Genomic DNA, 18,722 nt, shown 5'->3' with positions numbered 1-18,722 from the left:
TCCTTGCTGAATCCCAGGCTGTTTCACTCCACAGGCACCAAACTCTCCTTGAGCTAAATTTCTAAGTGAGGGAGAGGTAAGCGTGGAGCTGGGCAGGAAAAAGAAAGTCCTTCCTCTTTGAGAAGAAACATGATTAAAAGAGGAACGGTGAGAACAGGGAGCTTGTTTACAAACACTAATGAGCTAGGAGTTGTCACAATGTAGACAGGATGTGATGCCCATCTTACGGAAGGTGACACCGGGGCTGAGAGCAGTGACTTGCTCAAGGCCCTACTGCAAAGGCTGCCCTGGCTGGCTTCCCTGGAGCTGTAACTTCCAGCAGAGCCCTGGTGACAGAGTTGGGGATGGCCGGCTCTGAGCGAGCGCTGGGCCGCACGCCTGCCCTTAGCTGGCCTTGCCCCGAGGGCCTGTCTCTCTCCAGTTTCTGTAGAGGGAGGGAGGGGCTGCCCTCTGTTTGCTTTTCACAGTCAGCTAGAGGAGTGAGGAGCATTCGGGTTCGTACAGCTTGAAAGGGGAAGTTTGAGGAAACAGAAACCGAGCCTTTCTTTTTTCTCATGTCTCTTTTTTTTGTGGCCTCCAGAAATAATCCTGGGTTCTGCAGAGCCTGTCTCAGGATCATGGTTGACCTACTCTACCCACACTTCCGGCAGAGCCCGGCTGGGGCCGGGGCGGTGGGGAAGCAGGCGGGGAGAAGAGTGACAGGCTTGCGGCTGGTGAGTCAGTGGCAGGAGGCCGTTGCCTGCTGACTCACCACCCTGTACGTGAAAACAGGCCCCCTGAGTCCCCCGCAGCCACGGCGCCCTCCCGGCTCCCTGCTTCCTCTCTTTCACCTGATTGGTGGTTACGGCGCGTGCTGGCAATCTCAGTGGCATTTGGGGTCCAAGCCCCCTCAAACAGATTCGTGCAGCCTGACTGTTCCTGGACCTCCGCCTTCCCCCAGGGACCAGGTCCAGCCTGGCCGCGGGCCCAGCCCAGGGGGTGTCACGGGACCTGCTCCTTGAAGCCTCACTCCAACCAGACGCGTGACTCCTGTCCTCCTCCTGAACTGAGAACCATTTCTGTGATATTGTGACGAAATGAGCCCCCCACCCCCAGATATTAGTACCCTGAGGGCAGGAAGGCGGTAGGTGCTCGGTCCAGGTAGGGCAGGTGGGGTTTTTCATGGAACCAGTCCGAGGGAAGTGACGTGTCCCAGATCGTATAGCGTCAAAGACTGACCCTGTTCTTTCCAAAACCCATGGGTTTTATCCACGGAAGGGCCAGGGGTCTAGACTCACAAGGACATTTTCTTCTCTCGGTCACCCATGTTGTGGTCCTCGGCCAAGGGACAGCCGTTCTGGCCGCCCATCCTTGGCTGGTCCCTCTTTGCAAAAGATGACGGTCACTTCAGCCTGTCCCACAGGTGCTCGGCTCACAATGAGGAGGCCGGCGGCTCTGAGGTGTCGGGGTTCAGGACTTGGGCTCTGCAGGCCCCACTAGAAAGTCCCTACTGGCAACAGCTTACAGAGGAAAGCCCAACATGGGCCCTCGAATCCCTTCAGGGTGGGAGGGAGCCAGGTGGTCAGGGATAGCCTGAGTTGAGCACTCCTTGGGGCAGCACAAAGCTCTCCAGGGGCCCTCACCACCCGCTAGATAAATCCAGGTTCTGACCTGGCCTCCAGGCCTGGCTTCTTCTCCGGGTCGCGCCATGCCCTGTCCCCCTTGCTCTGTCCCACACTGGCCTTCCCTCTGTTCCTTTGCCGTGCCCAGTGTGGCCTTCTTCACACACGCTGTCCCTGCTCTGAGAATACCGTTCCCCCAGATGTTTGCCGTGCAGATCCCAGCTTCAAGGTGGTTGAAAGCACAGACCCTGAAGCCCATTGCTGTGTGACTTTGGGCAAGCGACTTCACCTCTCTGGGCCTCATTCCTTCATCCAGGCTGGTGAGAGGAATAGATGAATTGGTACCTGCAAGGGCTTAGCACAGGGCCTGCCCAGAACCAGTCTTTTTTTTTTTTTTTTTAAGTATTTATTTATTTATTTATGGCTGTGTTGGGTCTTCGTTTGTGTGCGAGGGCTTTCTCTAGTTGTGGCAAGCGGGGGCCACTCTTCATCGCGGTGCGTGGGCCTCTCACTATCGCGGCCTCTCTTGTCGCGGAGCACAGGCTCCAGACGCGCAGGCTCAGTAATTGTGGCTCACGGGCCCAGCTGCTCCGCGGCACGTGGGATCTTCCCAGACCAGGGCTCGAACCCGTGTCCCCTGCATTGGCAGGCAGATTCTCAACCACTGCGCCACCAGGGAAGCCCCCAGAACCAGTCTTTAGTGAGCGTCTGCCGCTATGAAACGTCACCTCAGAGGGTCCTCTGACTCCCTGTGCCCTCATCTTGCTTGGTTGTCTTCTGCTCACCGGTCCCAGTCGTAAATATTTATTCATGTATGTACTTAGTGTCTGTCTCCCCTTCTGGAATGTCAGCTCCAGGGCTCACCTCCGAGTCCCCAGTCCCTACAGCAGGGCCTGGCACCTAGTAGAGGATGCTCTCAGTAAATATTTATTCGGTACTCACTGCTCGCCGGAGCTGCCCTCTCTCCGTCTTACCCCCAAATATCCAAGAGGCACAGGGGAAGTGCTTGGCCTGCAGAACTGGAACTGGAAGCAGACCCAGCTTTCTGCCTCTTCACCTACTGCCCTGTCCCCTGACTCGGTGGCCTACTGGGCCAGGGCCTGGGGCACCTCTGTTTTGGGCGTGTTGTGTGCCCAGCTCGCGTTCCCCTCGAGGGCAGTGCCGGCCTTCCTTCACCTGCTGCCCACCCATCCCCGGGCCACGCGGCCACAGAGCAGCCTGCTCGCGCCTTCCTCCCCCCGCCCGCCTGCAGGTTTGGTGCCGGGGAGAGGAGAAGGCTGTACATTGGGCCCACATCCTGCCCCCCGCCCCGGCGTTGTCCTAGAGGCCAGTTCTTTGCAAAACCTGCTCACCTTCACCCACTTTTTCCTCCGCGAACCATAGATCAAGAAGTACGACCTGCTCTGTTAGGTCCCTGTACAGAGGCCACCTTACCCTGGGGTGGCACCAACTGCATGGAGTCAGGATCTAGGTGTAAACCTTGGCCTCGCCTGGTGGCTGTGTGACCTGGGCCAGACCCTCCCCTTCTTCGAGCCTCAGCTTCCTGATCTGTGAAAAGGAAGGCTCCGTGAGGCTTGGGGCGAAGTCAGCGCTCTTGTAGGTTGAAGGCCAAGCCTGAGCCAGGCAGGGTGCTCTCAGCAGAATGGGGGTAGACATAAGCCTTCGTGGGGGGAGGGGAGGGCCTTGCCCACGGACGCTGAGCCCAGGAGATAACAAACCCTGTCCCCAGAGCTGCCGTGCTGAAAACAATTCCCCAAACAGAACTCACTTTCACTAGGACCACAGAATTGTCGCTCATTGTTTCGACTTTGTTCCTGGCAAAACAATGCCGGGCTTCCTGGATGACCTCACTGGGGCGAGCCATCGGACCTTGGAGGCTGGGCTGGTAAGCATCTCCAGCCGAGCCTGTCCTGCCCTTTGCTGTGACTGCCTTGGGTGACCTGAGACAATGGTCTGACCAAAGAGGACAAACTGGGTACTTGGCCCACACGATGTTGTAGAAATTGGAAGTTGTATGTGCACATACATCTCAGATTTCAATACCTCTCCAGAAATTGGAGGACCTGGCCTCAGTGGCCTCGATCCCAAAGGCAACCACAGCAGCTGGAGCTGAGGAGAGCTGCCCGTGGCATATTCTGCAGGCCCTTCCCCACTGGCGTCCATTCTTTGCCTGCCAGGTCCCTGGAGGCCTTTGAGTTTGTCATGCTTGAGTTAGCCTGAGTTAGGAATAGATAACCAAGACAGAAGGATACAGACCTTCTGATTGAAGGTCAATCAAATGATCAAATGATTCAATCAAATGATCAAATCTTTTAAAGGTGTACCTTTTCATGAAAAAGAATAAAAAACCCTTTTTTTAAAATTACTTCCTGCCTTCTTTTCAAAATCAGCTGCCCTAGATAGTGAAATAGTGCTCTTAACGCACGTTTTTTTTTTTTCCTTTGGTGCTTAACTGTTAAATGCTCTCTAGGGCCAGGATTGTATTTAAGCAGCGTGCCTGGGGTAGACATTACTAATTGGTCCTGGCCCTCCTCCTTGCTGAGCCTGTCCCTCACCTGCAGTCTGTGGGGACAGTGCTCAAAGGAGCCCCTCCAGGGCTATCAGAGAAGTTTGGGAGAAACTCTTCCTGTTCGCTAGAGGAAGCCTCAGGTCCATGGCTCCATCTGTCATGCCCCAGTCAGTGCGTTCCGTCGGCCTGCTCAGCCCACCCCTGTGGCCCTGGGCACTGACTGCTGCACGGGTCCCCAGGCCCTGCCCTGTCTGTCTCTGTCATGTGGCCCCTCACTTCCCTGTTTGCCTTCACCTACTTCCCTAATTTGTCAGCACAGCCCAGTAGCTTGAAGCTGGCATAAAGGCGCCAGACCTGATTTCACTTTGTGACATATCTAGAGCAAGTGATCCAAAACAGCCGAGTGGCTGAGAACATGGAATTGAGAGGCCAAAATAGACCTGGGAGCCGTTCGAAGCTTCAGCGGCCTTTTGCTTGCTATGTGACCCTGGGCAAGTAACTTCACCACTCTGTGCCTTGTCAGCAAAAGGCAGATGGTAATGGCCACCCATGGACAGGGTTAATTCAGAAAATGCTTGCAAAGCGCTTAGCACAGTGCTAAATAAGTGTGCATGCAGCCAGTGCCCAATAAATGCAGCTTGCTTTCTTTTTCTTTTTTTTAAACGCTCAGGATACGATGCCTGCCACATAGTGTAGTAAAATCCCAATGTGATCAGATGTTTTCTTCAATAATAGCTAATATTTATTAATCACTTGTATGTACCAGGCACTGTGCTCAATATTTTACAGGCATCATCCTATTTGATCCCTATAAGGGGAGTTTTACTTTTACCCCCATTTTTTTTAACCAGTGAGGAAACTGAGGCACAGAGTGGGTTGTCACTTGGACCAGGTCACTCAGCTTAGTTGTGGCCTCTGTGAGCCCAGAACACTGGCTCTGGAGTGGAGATGGGGGACAAGGAAAGGAGAGAGGAGGAGGGACCCCTGCTCTGGAAAGGGCAGACAAGGGGTCCAGCCGCTTGCTTGTTTCCATAGCAGGCCCAGAGGGCTGGGGGCCGTGCAGGCTGCAGCCTCCCTACCTGTGAAATGAATGGATCTGTCGTCCAGCTGTCCTCCTGCCCCAGTTCGGGGATTCTGGGAGTCGCTTGCCAAACCCCAGATGTCAGGCCCGGAGACTGATCGTATAGCCCAGCTGTGGGCTACGCCCTTTTGGGGTGGGGACAGTAGTCCAAAAAGGAAACAGAAGAAGTACCTGCCCTCTTATTTAAAAACCTTGTAGGGACTCCTGAGTGACAACAGGGGACTTGAGTCATTGTTCTCGACAGGAGAGAGCCACATGGGAAACCGCTTACTTGAGAAAGTTCAAGTTCTGCAGGGGAGGGCAAGGCAGAGAGCCCCCCAGCTTCTGGGCTTGGTTCCCCCAAAGCCTTGGGCTGAGGTGGCAGGTGTCGGGGAGGAGCCTCAGTAGAATCTCAATTTCAAGACCCAGCTGGCTGGTGCGTGGGCACCTGGGGTCCCCAGCCCTGCCCTGCTGCTGGCTCTGTACCTCTGCAGTCCTTTCCCTCTGGCCTCAGTGTCCCCATCTGCAAACCCTGCAGAGGCTGCTCTCTAACCTTCGCTCCAGTGCTTTCAGCGTTGGGCAGACCAGCTGGGAATTCTGCCTCTAGTCTCCTTCCCACCTGTGTATCCTCAGCCAGGCCACCCTCTTCCCTGCTTCAGCCTCAACTCCCCCTTCCGTAAAACGGTCCTAAAAATCCCTTGTGCAGTGTTGAGGGTGTTTGAAGAGTGCATAGAAAACTGTGTACAGACAGCTCAGCACAGAATTAAAGTACTCAAAAATTTGGTAGTTTTACATTGGGAGGAAGCAAAGGAACATCTTGTCAACCCACGGCATCGCTGGCACTAGGTTGACTCTGTCTGAGTACATGTCACAAGCCGACCAGGTGATCTGCACGTTGGTCTTCAGGCACCAGAACCAGGCCCTGGCCGTGACCTCCACCCCAGGAACAGAGTAGGAGTTTCAACTGGGCAAGAAGGGAGCCTTCGTCGTGGAACCTCTGTATTGGAGCCCATTCTAATCACTTGTAGCTGTAATAAGCAAATAGGAAGCTCTTAAAATGGGGAATAATGCATCACGGTCGCTACAAAATAGCCCTGGGCCTGGCGCCAAGGAAAACAGCGCTCAGCGGCGGCCTGCAAGGCAGCGGGTGTCTGGGACACCTCGGAGGGAGCTCGTTCCCAAGTGCTGGCTGCACCAGGGGGTGCGATGTTGGTGAGTGACGGGCGAGAGAGAGTTAGTGAGTCTCTCGGGGGTCTGCAGAGTTGGACGGGCTGGACTGGCCACGGGACAGTGGAGGCGGAGCTGGGGGTTCCAGAACACCATGGTCGCTGTCACTCCCAGCTTCGTGACCTCAGCAGTGTCACTTGGCCTCTCTGGGTCTTGCTGATCTCCCCCTGAGTAGGACTGAGGCCTTCCGTACCGCATGGTCAGCGTGGACCCCGTAATAATTAGAGCAGTAACAGCAGAGTAGTACTGGCAGATACTAGCTCAGGAGCACTTGCCGTGGGCACCCCCTCGTTCAGTCCTCATAACATCCCTATGAGGTGGCCACAGTTATCCTTCTTTACACACGAGAACACGGGGGGCCAGAGGGTGGAGTAACTTGCTTGAGGTCACCCAGCCAGGAAGTGGCTCTCAGCTCCTAGGCCAGGGCTCTCCCTTTGATTCCTGCAGGGGCCAGGCTGCCACCAGAGGGCCTGGAGCCGCCATGCAGGGAGCCCAAGCCTGAGGGGTGGGCTGAACTAAAGCAGTTACGTGGGACCAGTGTCCCAAGGAAAAGGGGCCTGTGCTGAGACCCAGTAGCTGTGGTGAGGAGCTTGTGTTTTCTTCCGGGAGGGACGGAGGGTTGCGGTGGGAGGGCATTATGATCTGAGTCTGCTTTGTAAGTTGCCTTCAGCTGCTGTTTTGAGAACAGATTGTAGGGGTGGGGTGGGCAGAGTAGCAGCAGGGAGACCCAGCAGGAGGCTGCAGGGGATGCCCGTGGAGGGCTGTGGAGCCCGGAGCCAGGCAGTTGCCATGGTGATGGAGAAGCGGGTAGATGCCAGGAACGTACAGGAGGCAGACTCCGCAGATCTTGCTGCTGGGGCTTCCTCGGACACCCCAGAGGAGCTTGGAAGGAGCCCCCCTGAGAGGGAGTTGGGGTGTCTGCACGTGGGTCAGACCTCATCCAGGCGTGCGTCTTGAGCGAGGCCATGGACATCCCTGGGCTATGTGTTCTCAATGGCCAGGCGAGCCTGTGATGGCAGCAGCCACAGGTGGGACGGGTGTCAGTGATGCAGGAACACATCTCCAGGTACACCTTGGCAATGAGCAGTGAGGAGACCACTACAACACCAGGACATGACAGGCCTCACCCCCGATCCTGGTTCAGGTACAGGCGTCGGGAAGATGGGGTCCTGAGTGCGGAAAAGGGGGCTGGAGGTCTCATCTTATATGGAACCAGAGCCTGGAGCCGAGGGTCTCAGGGACCTTGTGGCTGCTCCCTGCCTCATGTTTCTAGAGAGTTCTCTGAGGGCCAGAGTGGCAAGTGGGCCTGGGGCCCAGAGGGCAGAGCCAGGGCTCAGGGTAGCTTTCGCCAGTGCCCCCAGCCTATGTGAGCAGAAGCTGGCCACCTCCCCCCTCCTCCGTCTGGCTGACCTGGTGAAGTGCCTTCCGGCCCCGAGATCCAAGGAGGGCCCGAAAGGGCGGCACCGGCCCTTCTTGGTGAGGAGGCTCAGGGGTCATTCCCTGGAAAACATCCCCACTAGGAGGGAGTGGAGTCCCACATCCTCCAATTATGCTCCCATCCAGCCGGCCCACAATGGGCCGCTCAGATAACCATCGGGGGCTGCACGGATCAGCGCTGGAACAATGCTGGCCGCCCGGGCTATTTTTACAGCAGCCGTGCGCTCGGCAGAACCCCGCGTCGCCCCGAGGGAGCGGGCAAAGAAAGGCCTGCGGATGCCGTCGCCGGGAGACAGAGGAAGGCCCAGTGAGCCGCCCGGCGGCTCCAGGAAGCCTTTTCTTGGTCTGCTCACCGCCAGATAGCGAAACAATCGGGGTCCCCCACCCCCAGCCAGGAGAGGAAGGAGGCGTGGGGGAACGGGGGTTCTGTTGTGCTGCGTGCCTCTGCTCCTCAGAGCACGGCCCTGGAGGGCCCCCCCCCCGCCCCCGTCCTCGGCAGCCCTCACCTGGCCCTGCCCCCCCCCGCCCCCGTCCTCGGCAGCCCTCACCTGGCCCTGCCCCCGATGCCTCTGGGCCACACGCCGAGGACCTGCCAGTGTCATGGGGTTGGGAAGCGGCAGAGCTGGGGTTGGTACTTGGCCCCAGCTGCTTGTAGACACACTCTGGGAACCATCTACCCAACAGTCCTTGCCTGACGACCTACTGTGCGCCAGCTCGGGGCACCCAGCAGTGGACAAGGCAGGTCCCGGTGCCACGGAGCCTCTGTTCTAGTTGTGGAGGAGACCATTAACAAGGAAGCAAGGAAGGCATTTTCAGCTAGTGCCACTGTGACAGGCGGACTCAGACGCCCCTGGACAGGTCCCGTGAGCCGGGTGGTGCCCTGGCCCCGGTGTGCCGGGGTGATGGCCGCCTCTGGTCCAGCTGATGGTCATTGTGGGGAGCATGAACCCAACGTGGCCCCCCTTCCGATTTTGTAAGAAAACCTAGGAATCTTGACTTTTCTCTGGAATCTGATATTTCAGTGTTGGCCACCGATTTGGATCACGAAAACAAGCAGGTTGTGTTCAGAGCTGCTTGGCTATGAGTCGGTCACCCCTGCCATCATCCTTTTCATTCTGCACGTGGGGAAACTAAGGCTCATCTGTCTTCATGGTCCTCTGCCAGGGACAGCGAGGGCTCGGGGACCTGAGGAAGTACAGAGAGCAGGGGCGCTGCACTGGCCGGTGGCTGACTTCCTCTAGAATGGGGTCCCAGCAGGGGTGGGCTGAGGGTGACTGTGAACGGCTCCTGGGGGCTTAGAGATTTGATATCCCCTGGGGCCTTCCCTTGCGAAACCCACAGGGTAGTCAGAGGGCCAGGGCCCTGGATGATACAGGGGTCAGAGCAGGCCAGAGCATGCAGAGAGAGGGCTGGACACGTGGGGATTAACCGGCATTCTTCCATAATCCTGACCAGTGCAAATCCCTTATTTCTTATGCCGCAGAGATGTGACTGGTTAATAAGTTGCAAATATATTTTATAAGCATCCATTTTCTGTATGTGATGGAAACCCTGTTTTCAAATATCGTTTCCATTCCAGCCTGAAACCCCATTCCTCACTTGTTTGTGTTTATCCATTCTTTAAACAGTGAGGAACGAGCACCTCCTGTGGGCCAGGCCCTGTGCTGAGGTGTGAGTGAAACGGGAGGCATCGCTTTCTGTGCAAATCTGAAATTTGGAGATCATTTCTAGAAAATGCAGGCAGGCTGTTATTCGGAAGCTGCCCTAGACTTGCCTGGAGGGTGCGGTATTCTGCAGAGATGCTGCCAGGGCTGGGTGGCTTCATGCTTATCTCCCTGCACCGTGGAGGGTGGGGTGTGACATTCAGGGACGCCGGGCGTGGGCCCCGCTGCTTCTGTTGGGAATGGCACCTGTCAGTCCCTGGATCACTAGGTCCCCGATCACCTAGGGGGTCAGAGGAGTGGACAGACGAGGCGGCGGCAGGCCAGAGCCGGCCAGCCGGGTTGTGTTAAGACACACAGGGTGTCCCTTAATGACGCACGTTGCGCTCTGTTCTGTCCCCCACAGAAAGCGAGAAGGACATGGCCACCAAGGAGAAGCTGCAGTGTCTCAAAGACTTCCACAAGGATATCCTGAAGCCATCCCCAGGGAAGAGCCCAGGCACACGGCCTGAGGATGAGGCTGAGGGGAAGCCTCCGCAGAGGGAGAAGTGGGCCAGCAAGATTGACTTTGTGCTCTCCGTGGCTGGCGGCTTCGTCGGCTTGGGCAACGTCTGGCGGTTCCCGTACCTCTGCTACAAAAATGGTGGAGGTGAGCCTGGGTTGGGCAGAGAGTGGCATTGGAGGAGAAGGGTCGGGCCAGAGCGTGGGTGGCCTCCCCATGCCTGGCTTTCCAGGCTCCCACCTTGACTTCCCCCGGGTCAGCCTGCTTTAGCCCCCAGCCCACTCCTCAGAAGCAGGAGATGAGCATGACTGGGAATCAGGTGGTGTTCTTTCAGGGTCTTACTGTGTTACCTTGAGCAGATCCCTTACCCTCTCTGATCCTCCAGTTTACCATCTCTGAAGAGTGCCATGAGGCCAGGCCGGAGTCCCCCGAGCCTCAGATATTCACACGCCCCCTTTGTAAATTCCCTCACAGCTCTGCACTTCCCCACTCTTCCTTACTTTATAACTTTTTTAACCTTTGCTTTTCTAACTTAAACCAAATGTAGTTGAAAAGCAAGCTTGGTTTCCCACCTTAAATGTAAAAAGCCAGTATCATTTGCCATAATGGAAAGGTGGTATCCAGGGAAAAAAAAATACAGTGAAGATTTTTTAAATTTTTAATTTTTACTTTTTTCCAGTTTTATTGAGATAGAATTGACATGAAACCTTGTTTTAATTTAAGGGATACAATATGATTTATGTCTATATTGAGAAATGATCACCACAGTAAGTCTAGTTAACATCCGTCACCTCACATAGTTACAGATTTTTTTTTCTTGTGATGAGAACTGTTAAGATTTTGCTCTCTTAGCAGCTTCCATTTTTTTTTTTTTTTTTTTCTGGCCGCGCCGTGCGGCATGCGGGATCTTAGTTCCCTGACCAGGGATCAGACCCGTGCCCCCTGCGTTGGGAGTACAGAGTCTCAACCACTGGACCGCCAGGGAAGTCCCTTAGCAACTTTCAAATGCACAGTCCAGTATGTTGTTACTGGCGTCACGATGCTATACATGACACGCCCAGGACCGATTTATCTTATAACCGGAAGTTTGTCCCTTCAGACCCCTTCACTTAGGTGAAGGTGTTTTTTAAGTGTACATTCTCTGTTTGGTCAGTTGGTTAGTTGGTTGGTCTGAGTTTTTTGGGTTTTGTTTTTTTACCTGTTGAAGGCTCTGAGCTAGAATCCTCTCCTGTTGTAGAAGTTCAAGTTGGTCAGACACGATGGAGACTTTCTGGCTGACGCAGTGAGAACTCACTCCCAGCTCCCCGTGGCAGCCCATGACCGAGGGCTGGCGCGCCGGCAGAGCCGGGCATGCGCGTGTTGCTCCCATCAGGAGAACCACCTTTCGGGAAATTCTGCCTTCGAGCCTGGTTTCTTAACCTTTTGTAGGTCTCAGGTGCCTCTGGGACTCTGATGAGTACCCTAGACGCTCCCCAGAACAAAGTACATACACGTAGACCCAAGTTGCCCACAGTTTCAAAGGGTTTATGGACCCGCTGAAGCCATTAGTGGACACCAGGTAGGAACCCTTGCCCGATTCTTTGCCCCTCCCTCGTCCCCTGGCTCCCACCTCCGGCTGGAGAGGCCCACCTCTCGCTTCCCATCACCCTTCCTAACTAGTTCTTCTCAGCTTCCTGCCCCGGGCGGGCCAGGGAAGGCTAGCTGAAGGCTTTAACGAGGAGGCCCGTTTGAGACGGGTGTTAAGGGCTGAGCATTCCTTCTTCGGGTGGACGGACGTTGGGTAGGCAGGCAGGTGGGCAGGCACGCAGCTTAAACAAAGGCTCAGGGACTTCAAGCACCTGGTAGATTTGCAGAAGGCAAGAGGGCACCCGGGAAGGGTGATGCCGGCTGGACAGGTGGGCAGGGCCTGGAGAAGTTTCAGCCAGGTCCAGGAGTTTGGCCTTTACCCTCATGTCCCTCACCCATGCCCTCTGATTCCATTGGCCGGGAGGGCTTGGGAAGGAAACCTACAGCCTCGGCCCCATGACAGCCGCTGCCTGAGCCTCACCCCGCTCTTCTCTCTCTGCAGGTGCATTTCTCATACCATATTTCATTTTCCTGTTTGGGGGCGGCCTGCCTGTGTTTTTCCTGGAGGTAATCATAGGCCAGTACACCTCTGAAGGGGGCATCACCTGCTGGGAGAAGATCTGCCCCTTGTTTGCCGGTGAGTGTGGGACAAAGGTCACCTGGGGCCTGGTGTTCATTGGTTCAGCAAATTTTTATTGAGCACCTACTGTTTGCCGGGTACAGTGGAGCCTCATGCAGGCCACTTGGCACCATGCCTGACGCAGGTCACGGCCAGCACATTGTACACGTGACGCTGCTACTCATTCCACGTAGCTGTTCCCGCCTCTCTGGGTTGTTAAAGGATAAGGGAGCCGGTAGCTGCTAAGCAGTAGAGTGCAGAAGAGAAGCCTTTCAGGAACCGTTCTGTCTGGCTTCAAGTCCCAATTCCTCGTTTTGCTAATTCTTGTGACTTTGGGAAAGTCACTTAATCTCTTTGTGCCTCAGTTTCCACATCTGTAACATGGAAATAATATGCTTACTTCAAGGATTGCTATGAAGACAAAATGACATAGCCATGTAAAAGTGCTTTGTGCACATAGTAAGCCCCAAACCAGTGGTAGCTTTATTATTATTGTAACATTTAGTCCTGTGCCTAGTTCCTAGTATGCCCTCATAAGATAATACTGTCATGATTATAATTGGCAGGGGCGGGAGAATGTGTGAGTCTCTTCACTCAGTCATCCATGTAAATCTACCCATCCATCTATCCATTAAACCTTTCTTTCATTAAACTAGTCAATAGTTAGGCAATCCATCTATCCATCCAACCATCCTCCCTCTACCCATCCACTCGTTCATCCATCCGTTCATCTGCCTAACCTTCCCTTCAACCACCATCCGTACATCCATCCAACAAAGTGAATATCCATCATTCCAACATCCATCCGTTCATCTATGAGTCCATCTAACCATCCATCCGTCCACCCATCCATCAATCTATCCCTCTTTCATACATCCTTCGATTCATCCAACTATCTGATTTATCTAAGCACCCGTTCCTTCACCTATCCATCCATCCAGTCATCCATTCATCCTACACATATTTGCTGGGCACTGTTGAAGGGCCCCTTCTGGCCCCAGGCCTGCAGATTCCAGGGTTTTCTGGTGGCGGGTGTGGCCGTGGTGGGTCTGGCCTCTCTCTGATGCTCGTCTCGCTTACCCGCACTTGCAGGCATCGGCTATGCCTCCATTGTGATTGTGTCCCTCCTGAACATATACTACATCATCATCCTGGCCTGGGCCACGTACTACCTGTTCCAGTCCTTCCAGTCGGAGCTGCCCTGGGCGAACTGCAACCACAGCTGGAACACGCCCCAGTGCTTGGAAGACACCTTGCGCAGGAACAAGAGCCTGTGGATCTCCCTCAGCACCGCCAACTTCACCTCCCCCGTCACCGAGTTCTGGGAGTAAGGCTGGCCTCGCGGAGGACGGAGGGGGCAGGGGAGGAGGCAGTGGGCAGCCCGCTCCCTCGTCTTCTCCCCAGGGATAGGGGAGCCACTCTCTTGGGGTGGGGTGGGTGGAAGGAGGGGTACAGATCTGGAGATAAATCCATGCCTTTGGTCTCAGACAGGCCTGGAATCGAACCTCAGTTCTGCCATTTTACTGGCTGTTTGACCTCCAGCAAGTCACTGCCCCTTTCTGAGCCTCAGTTTCTTTAACTGTCAAATGAGGGGAGTGAATCGTTCCTACACCCATGGGATCTCTGTGAGGATTGTTTCCCAAAGGCAGGTATATGTTCTCATGTTGTCTGAAAATGATATAGTTTTCTTAATGTATTTTAGAAAAAATAATAGTTAGCACATCAAACCTGTTATTGCACAGAGAAAAATGCATATATGAAGCTGAAGTAGTTACTCAAGTCAAGAGGTGAGTAGCTAGAGTGAAAAATATGTATCAGTTAGCATTTGCCGGGTAACACCCATCCCCAAATTCAAACAGCCATTTATTTTATTTGGCTCATGGTTCTGCTGTTTGGCAGTTTGGGCTGAGCTTGGCTGGGCAGTTCTTCTGGTCTTTGCTGGGCTCCCTCACTAGTAGGTCAGCTGTAGGGCATCAGGGTAGCTCTTCTGGAAATTGGCTGGCTATTGGCTGGGGTGCCACAGGCAACTGGTCCCTATGGTCTCATTACCCTGCAGGCTAGCCTGGGCTGGTTCCTAGGTGGCTCAGCATTCCAAAAACAACAGATGGGGAAGCCCCAGTGCAGGAGCACTTTTCAAGCCTCTGTTTGCAGCATTTTTGTTAATGTCCCATTGGCCAAAAAGAACCACAAGACTAACTCAGACTCAAGAGGTGGGGAAATAGGCTCTGTCTCTTGATGAGAGGAATGGAGAATTATGGGCATTTTTGCAGTTTTCCACAATATAGTCAATAACTGCAGAAGTATACACATAGGCCAAACATCAGAAAGGCAGAACATGGAGGCCTGAAGTTTAGGTAGCTCTTAGCTGACATACCGGGAAGTCCTAACACAGTGCTTGGAGATGCATCAAAAATGTATTAGTGCATTGCTTTTCCTGCTCTCCATGAGCTATTAAATTGGGTGCTCAGTAGTCCCTTCGATCCTGGAAATAACAGATGAGTCCTTGCGTGGGGTTGAGAGCCAGGGGCAGGGGACGGTGTTAAGGAAGGGGGTGGCCCCTTACGATCACAAGATGAGACTCCCTCTCTTTTGTGTGTGGATTTGCTGCTTCAAGGTATCTCTCCACCTCTTAGAACCTGGCCCAGGATCAGGCCCACAGAAGAGGGAGTTAACTGCTGGCTGGTCCCAGCCAAGCGTTAGGACCAGGGCTGGGGAATCTTAGGCCAGAAAGGGTCAGTCGGCCTCACCCAGGTGGTCCACGTCCGTCTCCTGAAACGCGGACCTTCAGTATGTGCTCACAAGTACCCGGGCTCCTGGAACTGGGGCTCTTTTCCATGGACATATTTCCCACTTGCAGACAAAAACCGTTACAGACACATTCACCTCCCACCCTTGCTCCCCACCCTCTGGACAGCTGAGTTTACAGACAAAGAAATGCAGGCACTTCATTCTTCTCGCTTGAATGGGGCCCGAGACCACAGCCCTGTCCGTTCTCTGCCGTGCCTGGCACAGCCTGACCACCCAGGGCCCTGGCATTCACCCAGCTAACTCAGGTGCCCGCCGGGACTTCGTTGCCTCAGACATGGTTTGGCTACCTGGGTTGAAACCCTTGTTCTGCCACTTCTAACTCAGGCAGGTGCCTTTTCCTCTCTGGGCCTCAGGGTCCTCAGCTATACTTGGGGAGATCTTAACCCTGCCCTCCTAGGGTTGTAGAGCCGCCCTAATGGAACAAGATCGTGTATGGCCAGCCCTGAGAGCCTGCTTGATAAATGTGGGCCATTACTATTAATTTAGTGTCCTCATTGTGGATAAAACTGCCCCCTGCGGACATTTGAAACTCAACTTCAGAGGGACTAAGAATGGCCCATTCTCAGGTGCCCGTATGGTCCCGCTCTTACAAAGGGGCTGTGCCCTCTATCTCAGGCCCGAGGGCTCTTGGGAAGGAGCTCATGTGAGCCGTGAGGTCCTTACCCGTGCCTCCTCTCCTGCCTGTCCTCCAGCCTGGGCCCTCCTGAGGGGTTCTAGGCCTCCTGCCTTCCAGAACCCCCATTCTGAGTGCCCGAGTTCCCTTTCCTGGGCCAGAAGACATTGACAGGATTAATCTTCGGAAACATCCTGGTGCTGCAGGCACCTTCCCAAGCCTCGCATGGTCCACATAGACTTGCTCAGTCCAGAGAATGTCGGCCGCCCACCTGGCCTCCCCTCCCGCTCTAGCCTTCACACCCTCCCCTGGGCCCCGGCAGGGCTCTGTGAGCCCACCTGAACATTCACGCATAACCTTCCCTCTTTTTAGAACCCTAGGGAGGACTGGGGTCCACAGAGGGGAGGAGAGGACCTGCCTGCCACCTGTGAGAGCGGAGAGGCTGAGGCCACCTGCCTTCAAGGGCCTTCCCTTCTCTTGGGCATGAAAGAGGGGGAAGGAAAGAGAACTCGTGTGGAATAACTGACTCCCGTGAGCATCGTCCCAGGAACTTGCCCCTGTCATTTCTTCCCATCTTTGCAGAGGCCCTTTAAGGAGGGAACATATCTAAGAATCATCCCAAACTCCTTTCTGCCTCAAACCCCACATCCAATTCGCGGTCCTCTTGGCTCTCCGTTTAAAGTATATCCAGAGCCTGGCCACCCTCCCCACTTGCACTGCCGCCCTTCCCCCACAGGACCCCCTCATCCCTCTCCCAGACCCAGCATGGCCTCTTAATTGCTCTCTCCACCTTACCTTTGCATCTCTGCAGTCAGCTGTGAATCCAAACACGTCATTTCTCAGCTTAGAACCCTCTCATGGCTTTTTCCATGATCATAATCTTGCCCAGCCAGGGAGGATTAAGTGAGAGTGTTTCAACACTGAGTAAGTGCTCACTGAGTGCTGATTCTTATTCATTCCATGTTTGCATCCACCTGGCTGTGTAGCTTGGAGCAACAAGTCACTACCCCTCTGGCCTCATTTCCCCGTCTGCAAATGGAGGGGCCATGTGAGCTGGGCTTTGAGGGATGAGTAGGAGTTCACTAGGCTGGAAAAGAGAGAGGAAAAGACATCCTGGACAGAAGGAACAGCCATGCTGAGGCTCAGCGTTCGTAAAGCACATGAGTAGCAACGAGTCATTGGTTTGGCCGGAGGATAGGACACATGGGGCCAGGAAGAAGGCTGGAGGCCTTGGATGTTAGGCAGATAAATTTGGGCTTTGTTCTCTAAGAGGGGGAGCCACGGAAGCTAAGGAGAAGGGAAGGGGAGTCATGCGATTGAATTTGTGTTTTCTAGACTTGCTCAAGGAACACACTGGTGAGAGAGAGGCTGGGACATATATTAAGCGCCTACTGTATACAGGGCCTCAGAGGGCTCAGCCATCAGTATGTGGGTTCCCTTTAAGGTGAAACTTAGCTTATATGATTTCCCCTGAAAATAGCCACCAGCCCGGCAGTGACTAACTCTGGGATTTCCACTGAGAGAGAATTGCTGGGAAGTGACTGAGGTGTCGCTGGCTGGTACCCACTGGGCTGCCGAGCAGTAAGCATCCTCTCAAGGCTGGTCTCCGGGCCCCTCGAGCCAAAGCCCAGCCCCGGCCATCACTTCCTTCACCTCTCTCATCTGCACCAGACACGTGGGTCCCTGAGCTGGCCCTTCTTTCTGCAAAAGAGGCCTGACAGTGCTCGGGAGCCACCTGGGGTTCCAGATAACAAGACACCACGGAGCTAACTAAGCCTTCCTCCTGGCTCTGGACAGGCAAGGACCTGGTTGATCATCCCTGCCAGCCCCTCTGCCCCCTCTGGTTTTACAAGAGGAGCTAGTGGAGAGCCATGGGCCATGCTCCCGTCTCCTAGAGCAGGGACACTGACTCTGGCCCGGCGTCCCAGCTGCATGGCCTCAGTGCAGTCACCACCTCTCCAGAGCTCAGAGGTAGCGTGGTCCTAACACCTCACAGCCTGGCTGAGTGTTAAAGTGCTAAAACAAGCGATATGCTGAGGATGGAGCCTCTGGGCGTGGCTTATTAGGTGGAACGCTGAGGACCAGAATGGTTAAGTGACTTACCCAAGGTTACATAGGCAGCTAGACAGTGCAGAGAGCTCAGCCCTGATCTCCAGTACTGGACGCCACCTCCAGGGTCTACATCCCCACCAGCCGTAAGTCCAGGACAAGTCCACGGTCACAGGTAACATTGTGCCGTGTGTGTGTGACCCCACTGTCAGGTTACGCATGGGGTCTTCTCTTGGCCTGGATCCCCACGCCTACCCCGTCTGCAACGCTAAAGCACCATCCTCAGCGGGAGCTGGTGAGATGCCCCTCCCTTGAAAGCCGCCCAGGCCCCTGAGACAGTCATTTCACGCTGGCTTTATAATTTAACTCTGAATCGCTCTGTGATGGGGAAGCAGAGCTTCTGCCCCCAGTCAGCCTCATCCTGCTCGCCGCTGCTCTGAGGTCACCTCAGTCCCGAGGGTCCTGCTTCGCCCCCAGCCCTGGAAGACGGGCGGGGCCAGATCTGGCTAAATGCCCTCCATCATCCTGGAGCCATGCCTTCCTCCCCGGTTCCTCCAGAGCCCCCTGGGAGCTCAGCACATATCATTAGACTTTATTAGAATCAAAGAAATGAGTCATATTTGCAAACAAGCCCTGCTCAGCCAATCTTCCCCTGCAGCTATCGGAAGGGAGAGACGGCGGAGAGAGCCCTGTGCGGCCCCATGCTTGGGGCGGATGGGCTCTTTTATAATTGTTGCCTCCGCCAGTCTCTAGGGAAGAGCCATCGCCAATAAATGGCTGGCCGGCAGTCAAAAGGAAACGATTTGGCCCACTCGGAGGACGTATTTACATCTCTGAGTGCCGGCTGGACGGCAGCAGGGCGGCCGACTCAAAACAGACGTCCAGGCGATTCTTTTTTGGATCCCACCCTGGAATGAATCATTACTATTCTTGGACAAGAATGCAGCTCACCTCTAGGTCTCCTTCTCTCTGTATGAGAGATGCAGGGAAGCCTGGGAAGCTGGGGCCCCTCTCGAAGGGTAGCATGGTACCCAGCGCATGGGTGGCTGCTCCCCAGGGTGGGGTCAGAA

General features: G+C 54.8%; 1 protein-coding gene across 3 annotated transcripts in view; it reads left to right on the top strand.

Annotated features, from left to right (window-relative positions):
- Positions 1-18,722, top strand: part of SLC6A6 (solute carrier family 6 member 6) — a 79,957-nt gene that overhangs the window by 29,094 nt on the left and 32,141 nt on the right. For 2 of the 3 annotated variants that reach the window (XM_059940458.1, XM_059940457.1), the window contains exons 3-5: positions 9,902-10,144; positions 12,066-12,200; positions 13,275-13,509. In XM_059940458.1, coding sequence (XP_059796441.1) covers positions 9,916-10,144; positions 12,066-12,200; positions 13,275-13,509 — 599 coding nt within the window. In that variant the 5' untranslated portion in view covers positions 9,902-9,915. Of the gene's footprint in view, positions 1-9,901; positions 10,145-12,065; positions 12,201-13,274; positions 13,514-18,722 lie in introns of those variants that run through there. The other variant, XM_059940460.1, reaches the window with a different exon arrangement.

Source organism: Balaenoptera ricei, chromosome 11 (genome assembly GCF_028023285.1).
Source record: "Balaenoptera ricei isolate mBalRic1 chromosome 11, mBalRic1.hap2, whole genome shotgun sequence".
Classification (NCBI taxonomy): Eukaryota; Metazoa; Chordata; class Mammalia; order Artiodactyla; family Balaenopteridae; genus Balaenoptera; species Balaenoptera ricei.
The sequence above is the reverse complement of the archived record's forward strand: the minus strand, read 5'-3'. Positions and strand labels throughout refer to the sequence as shown.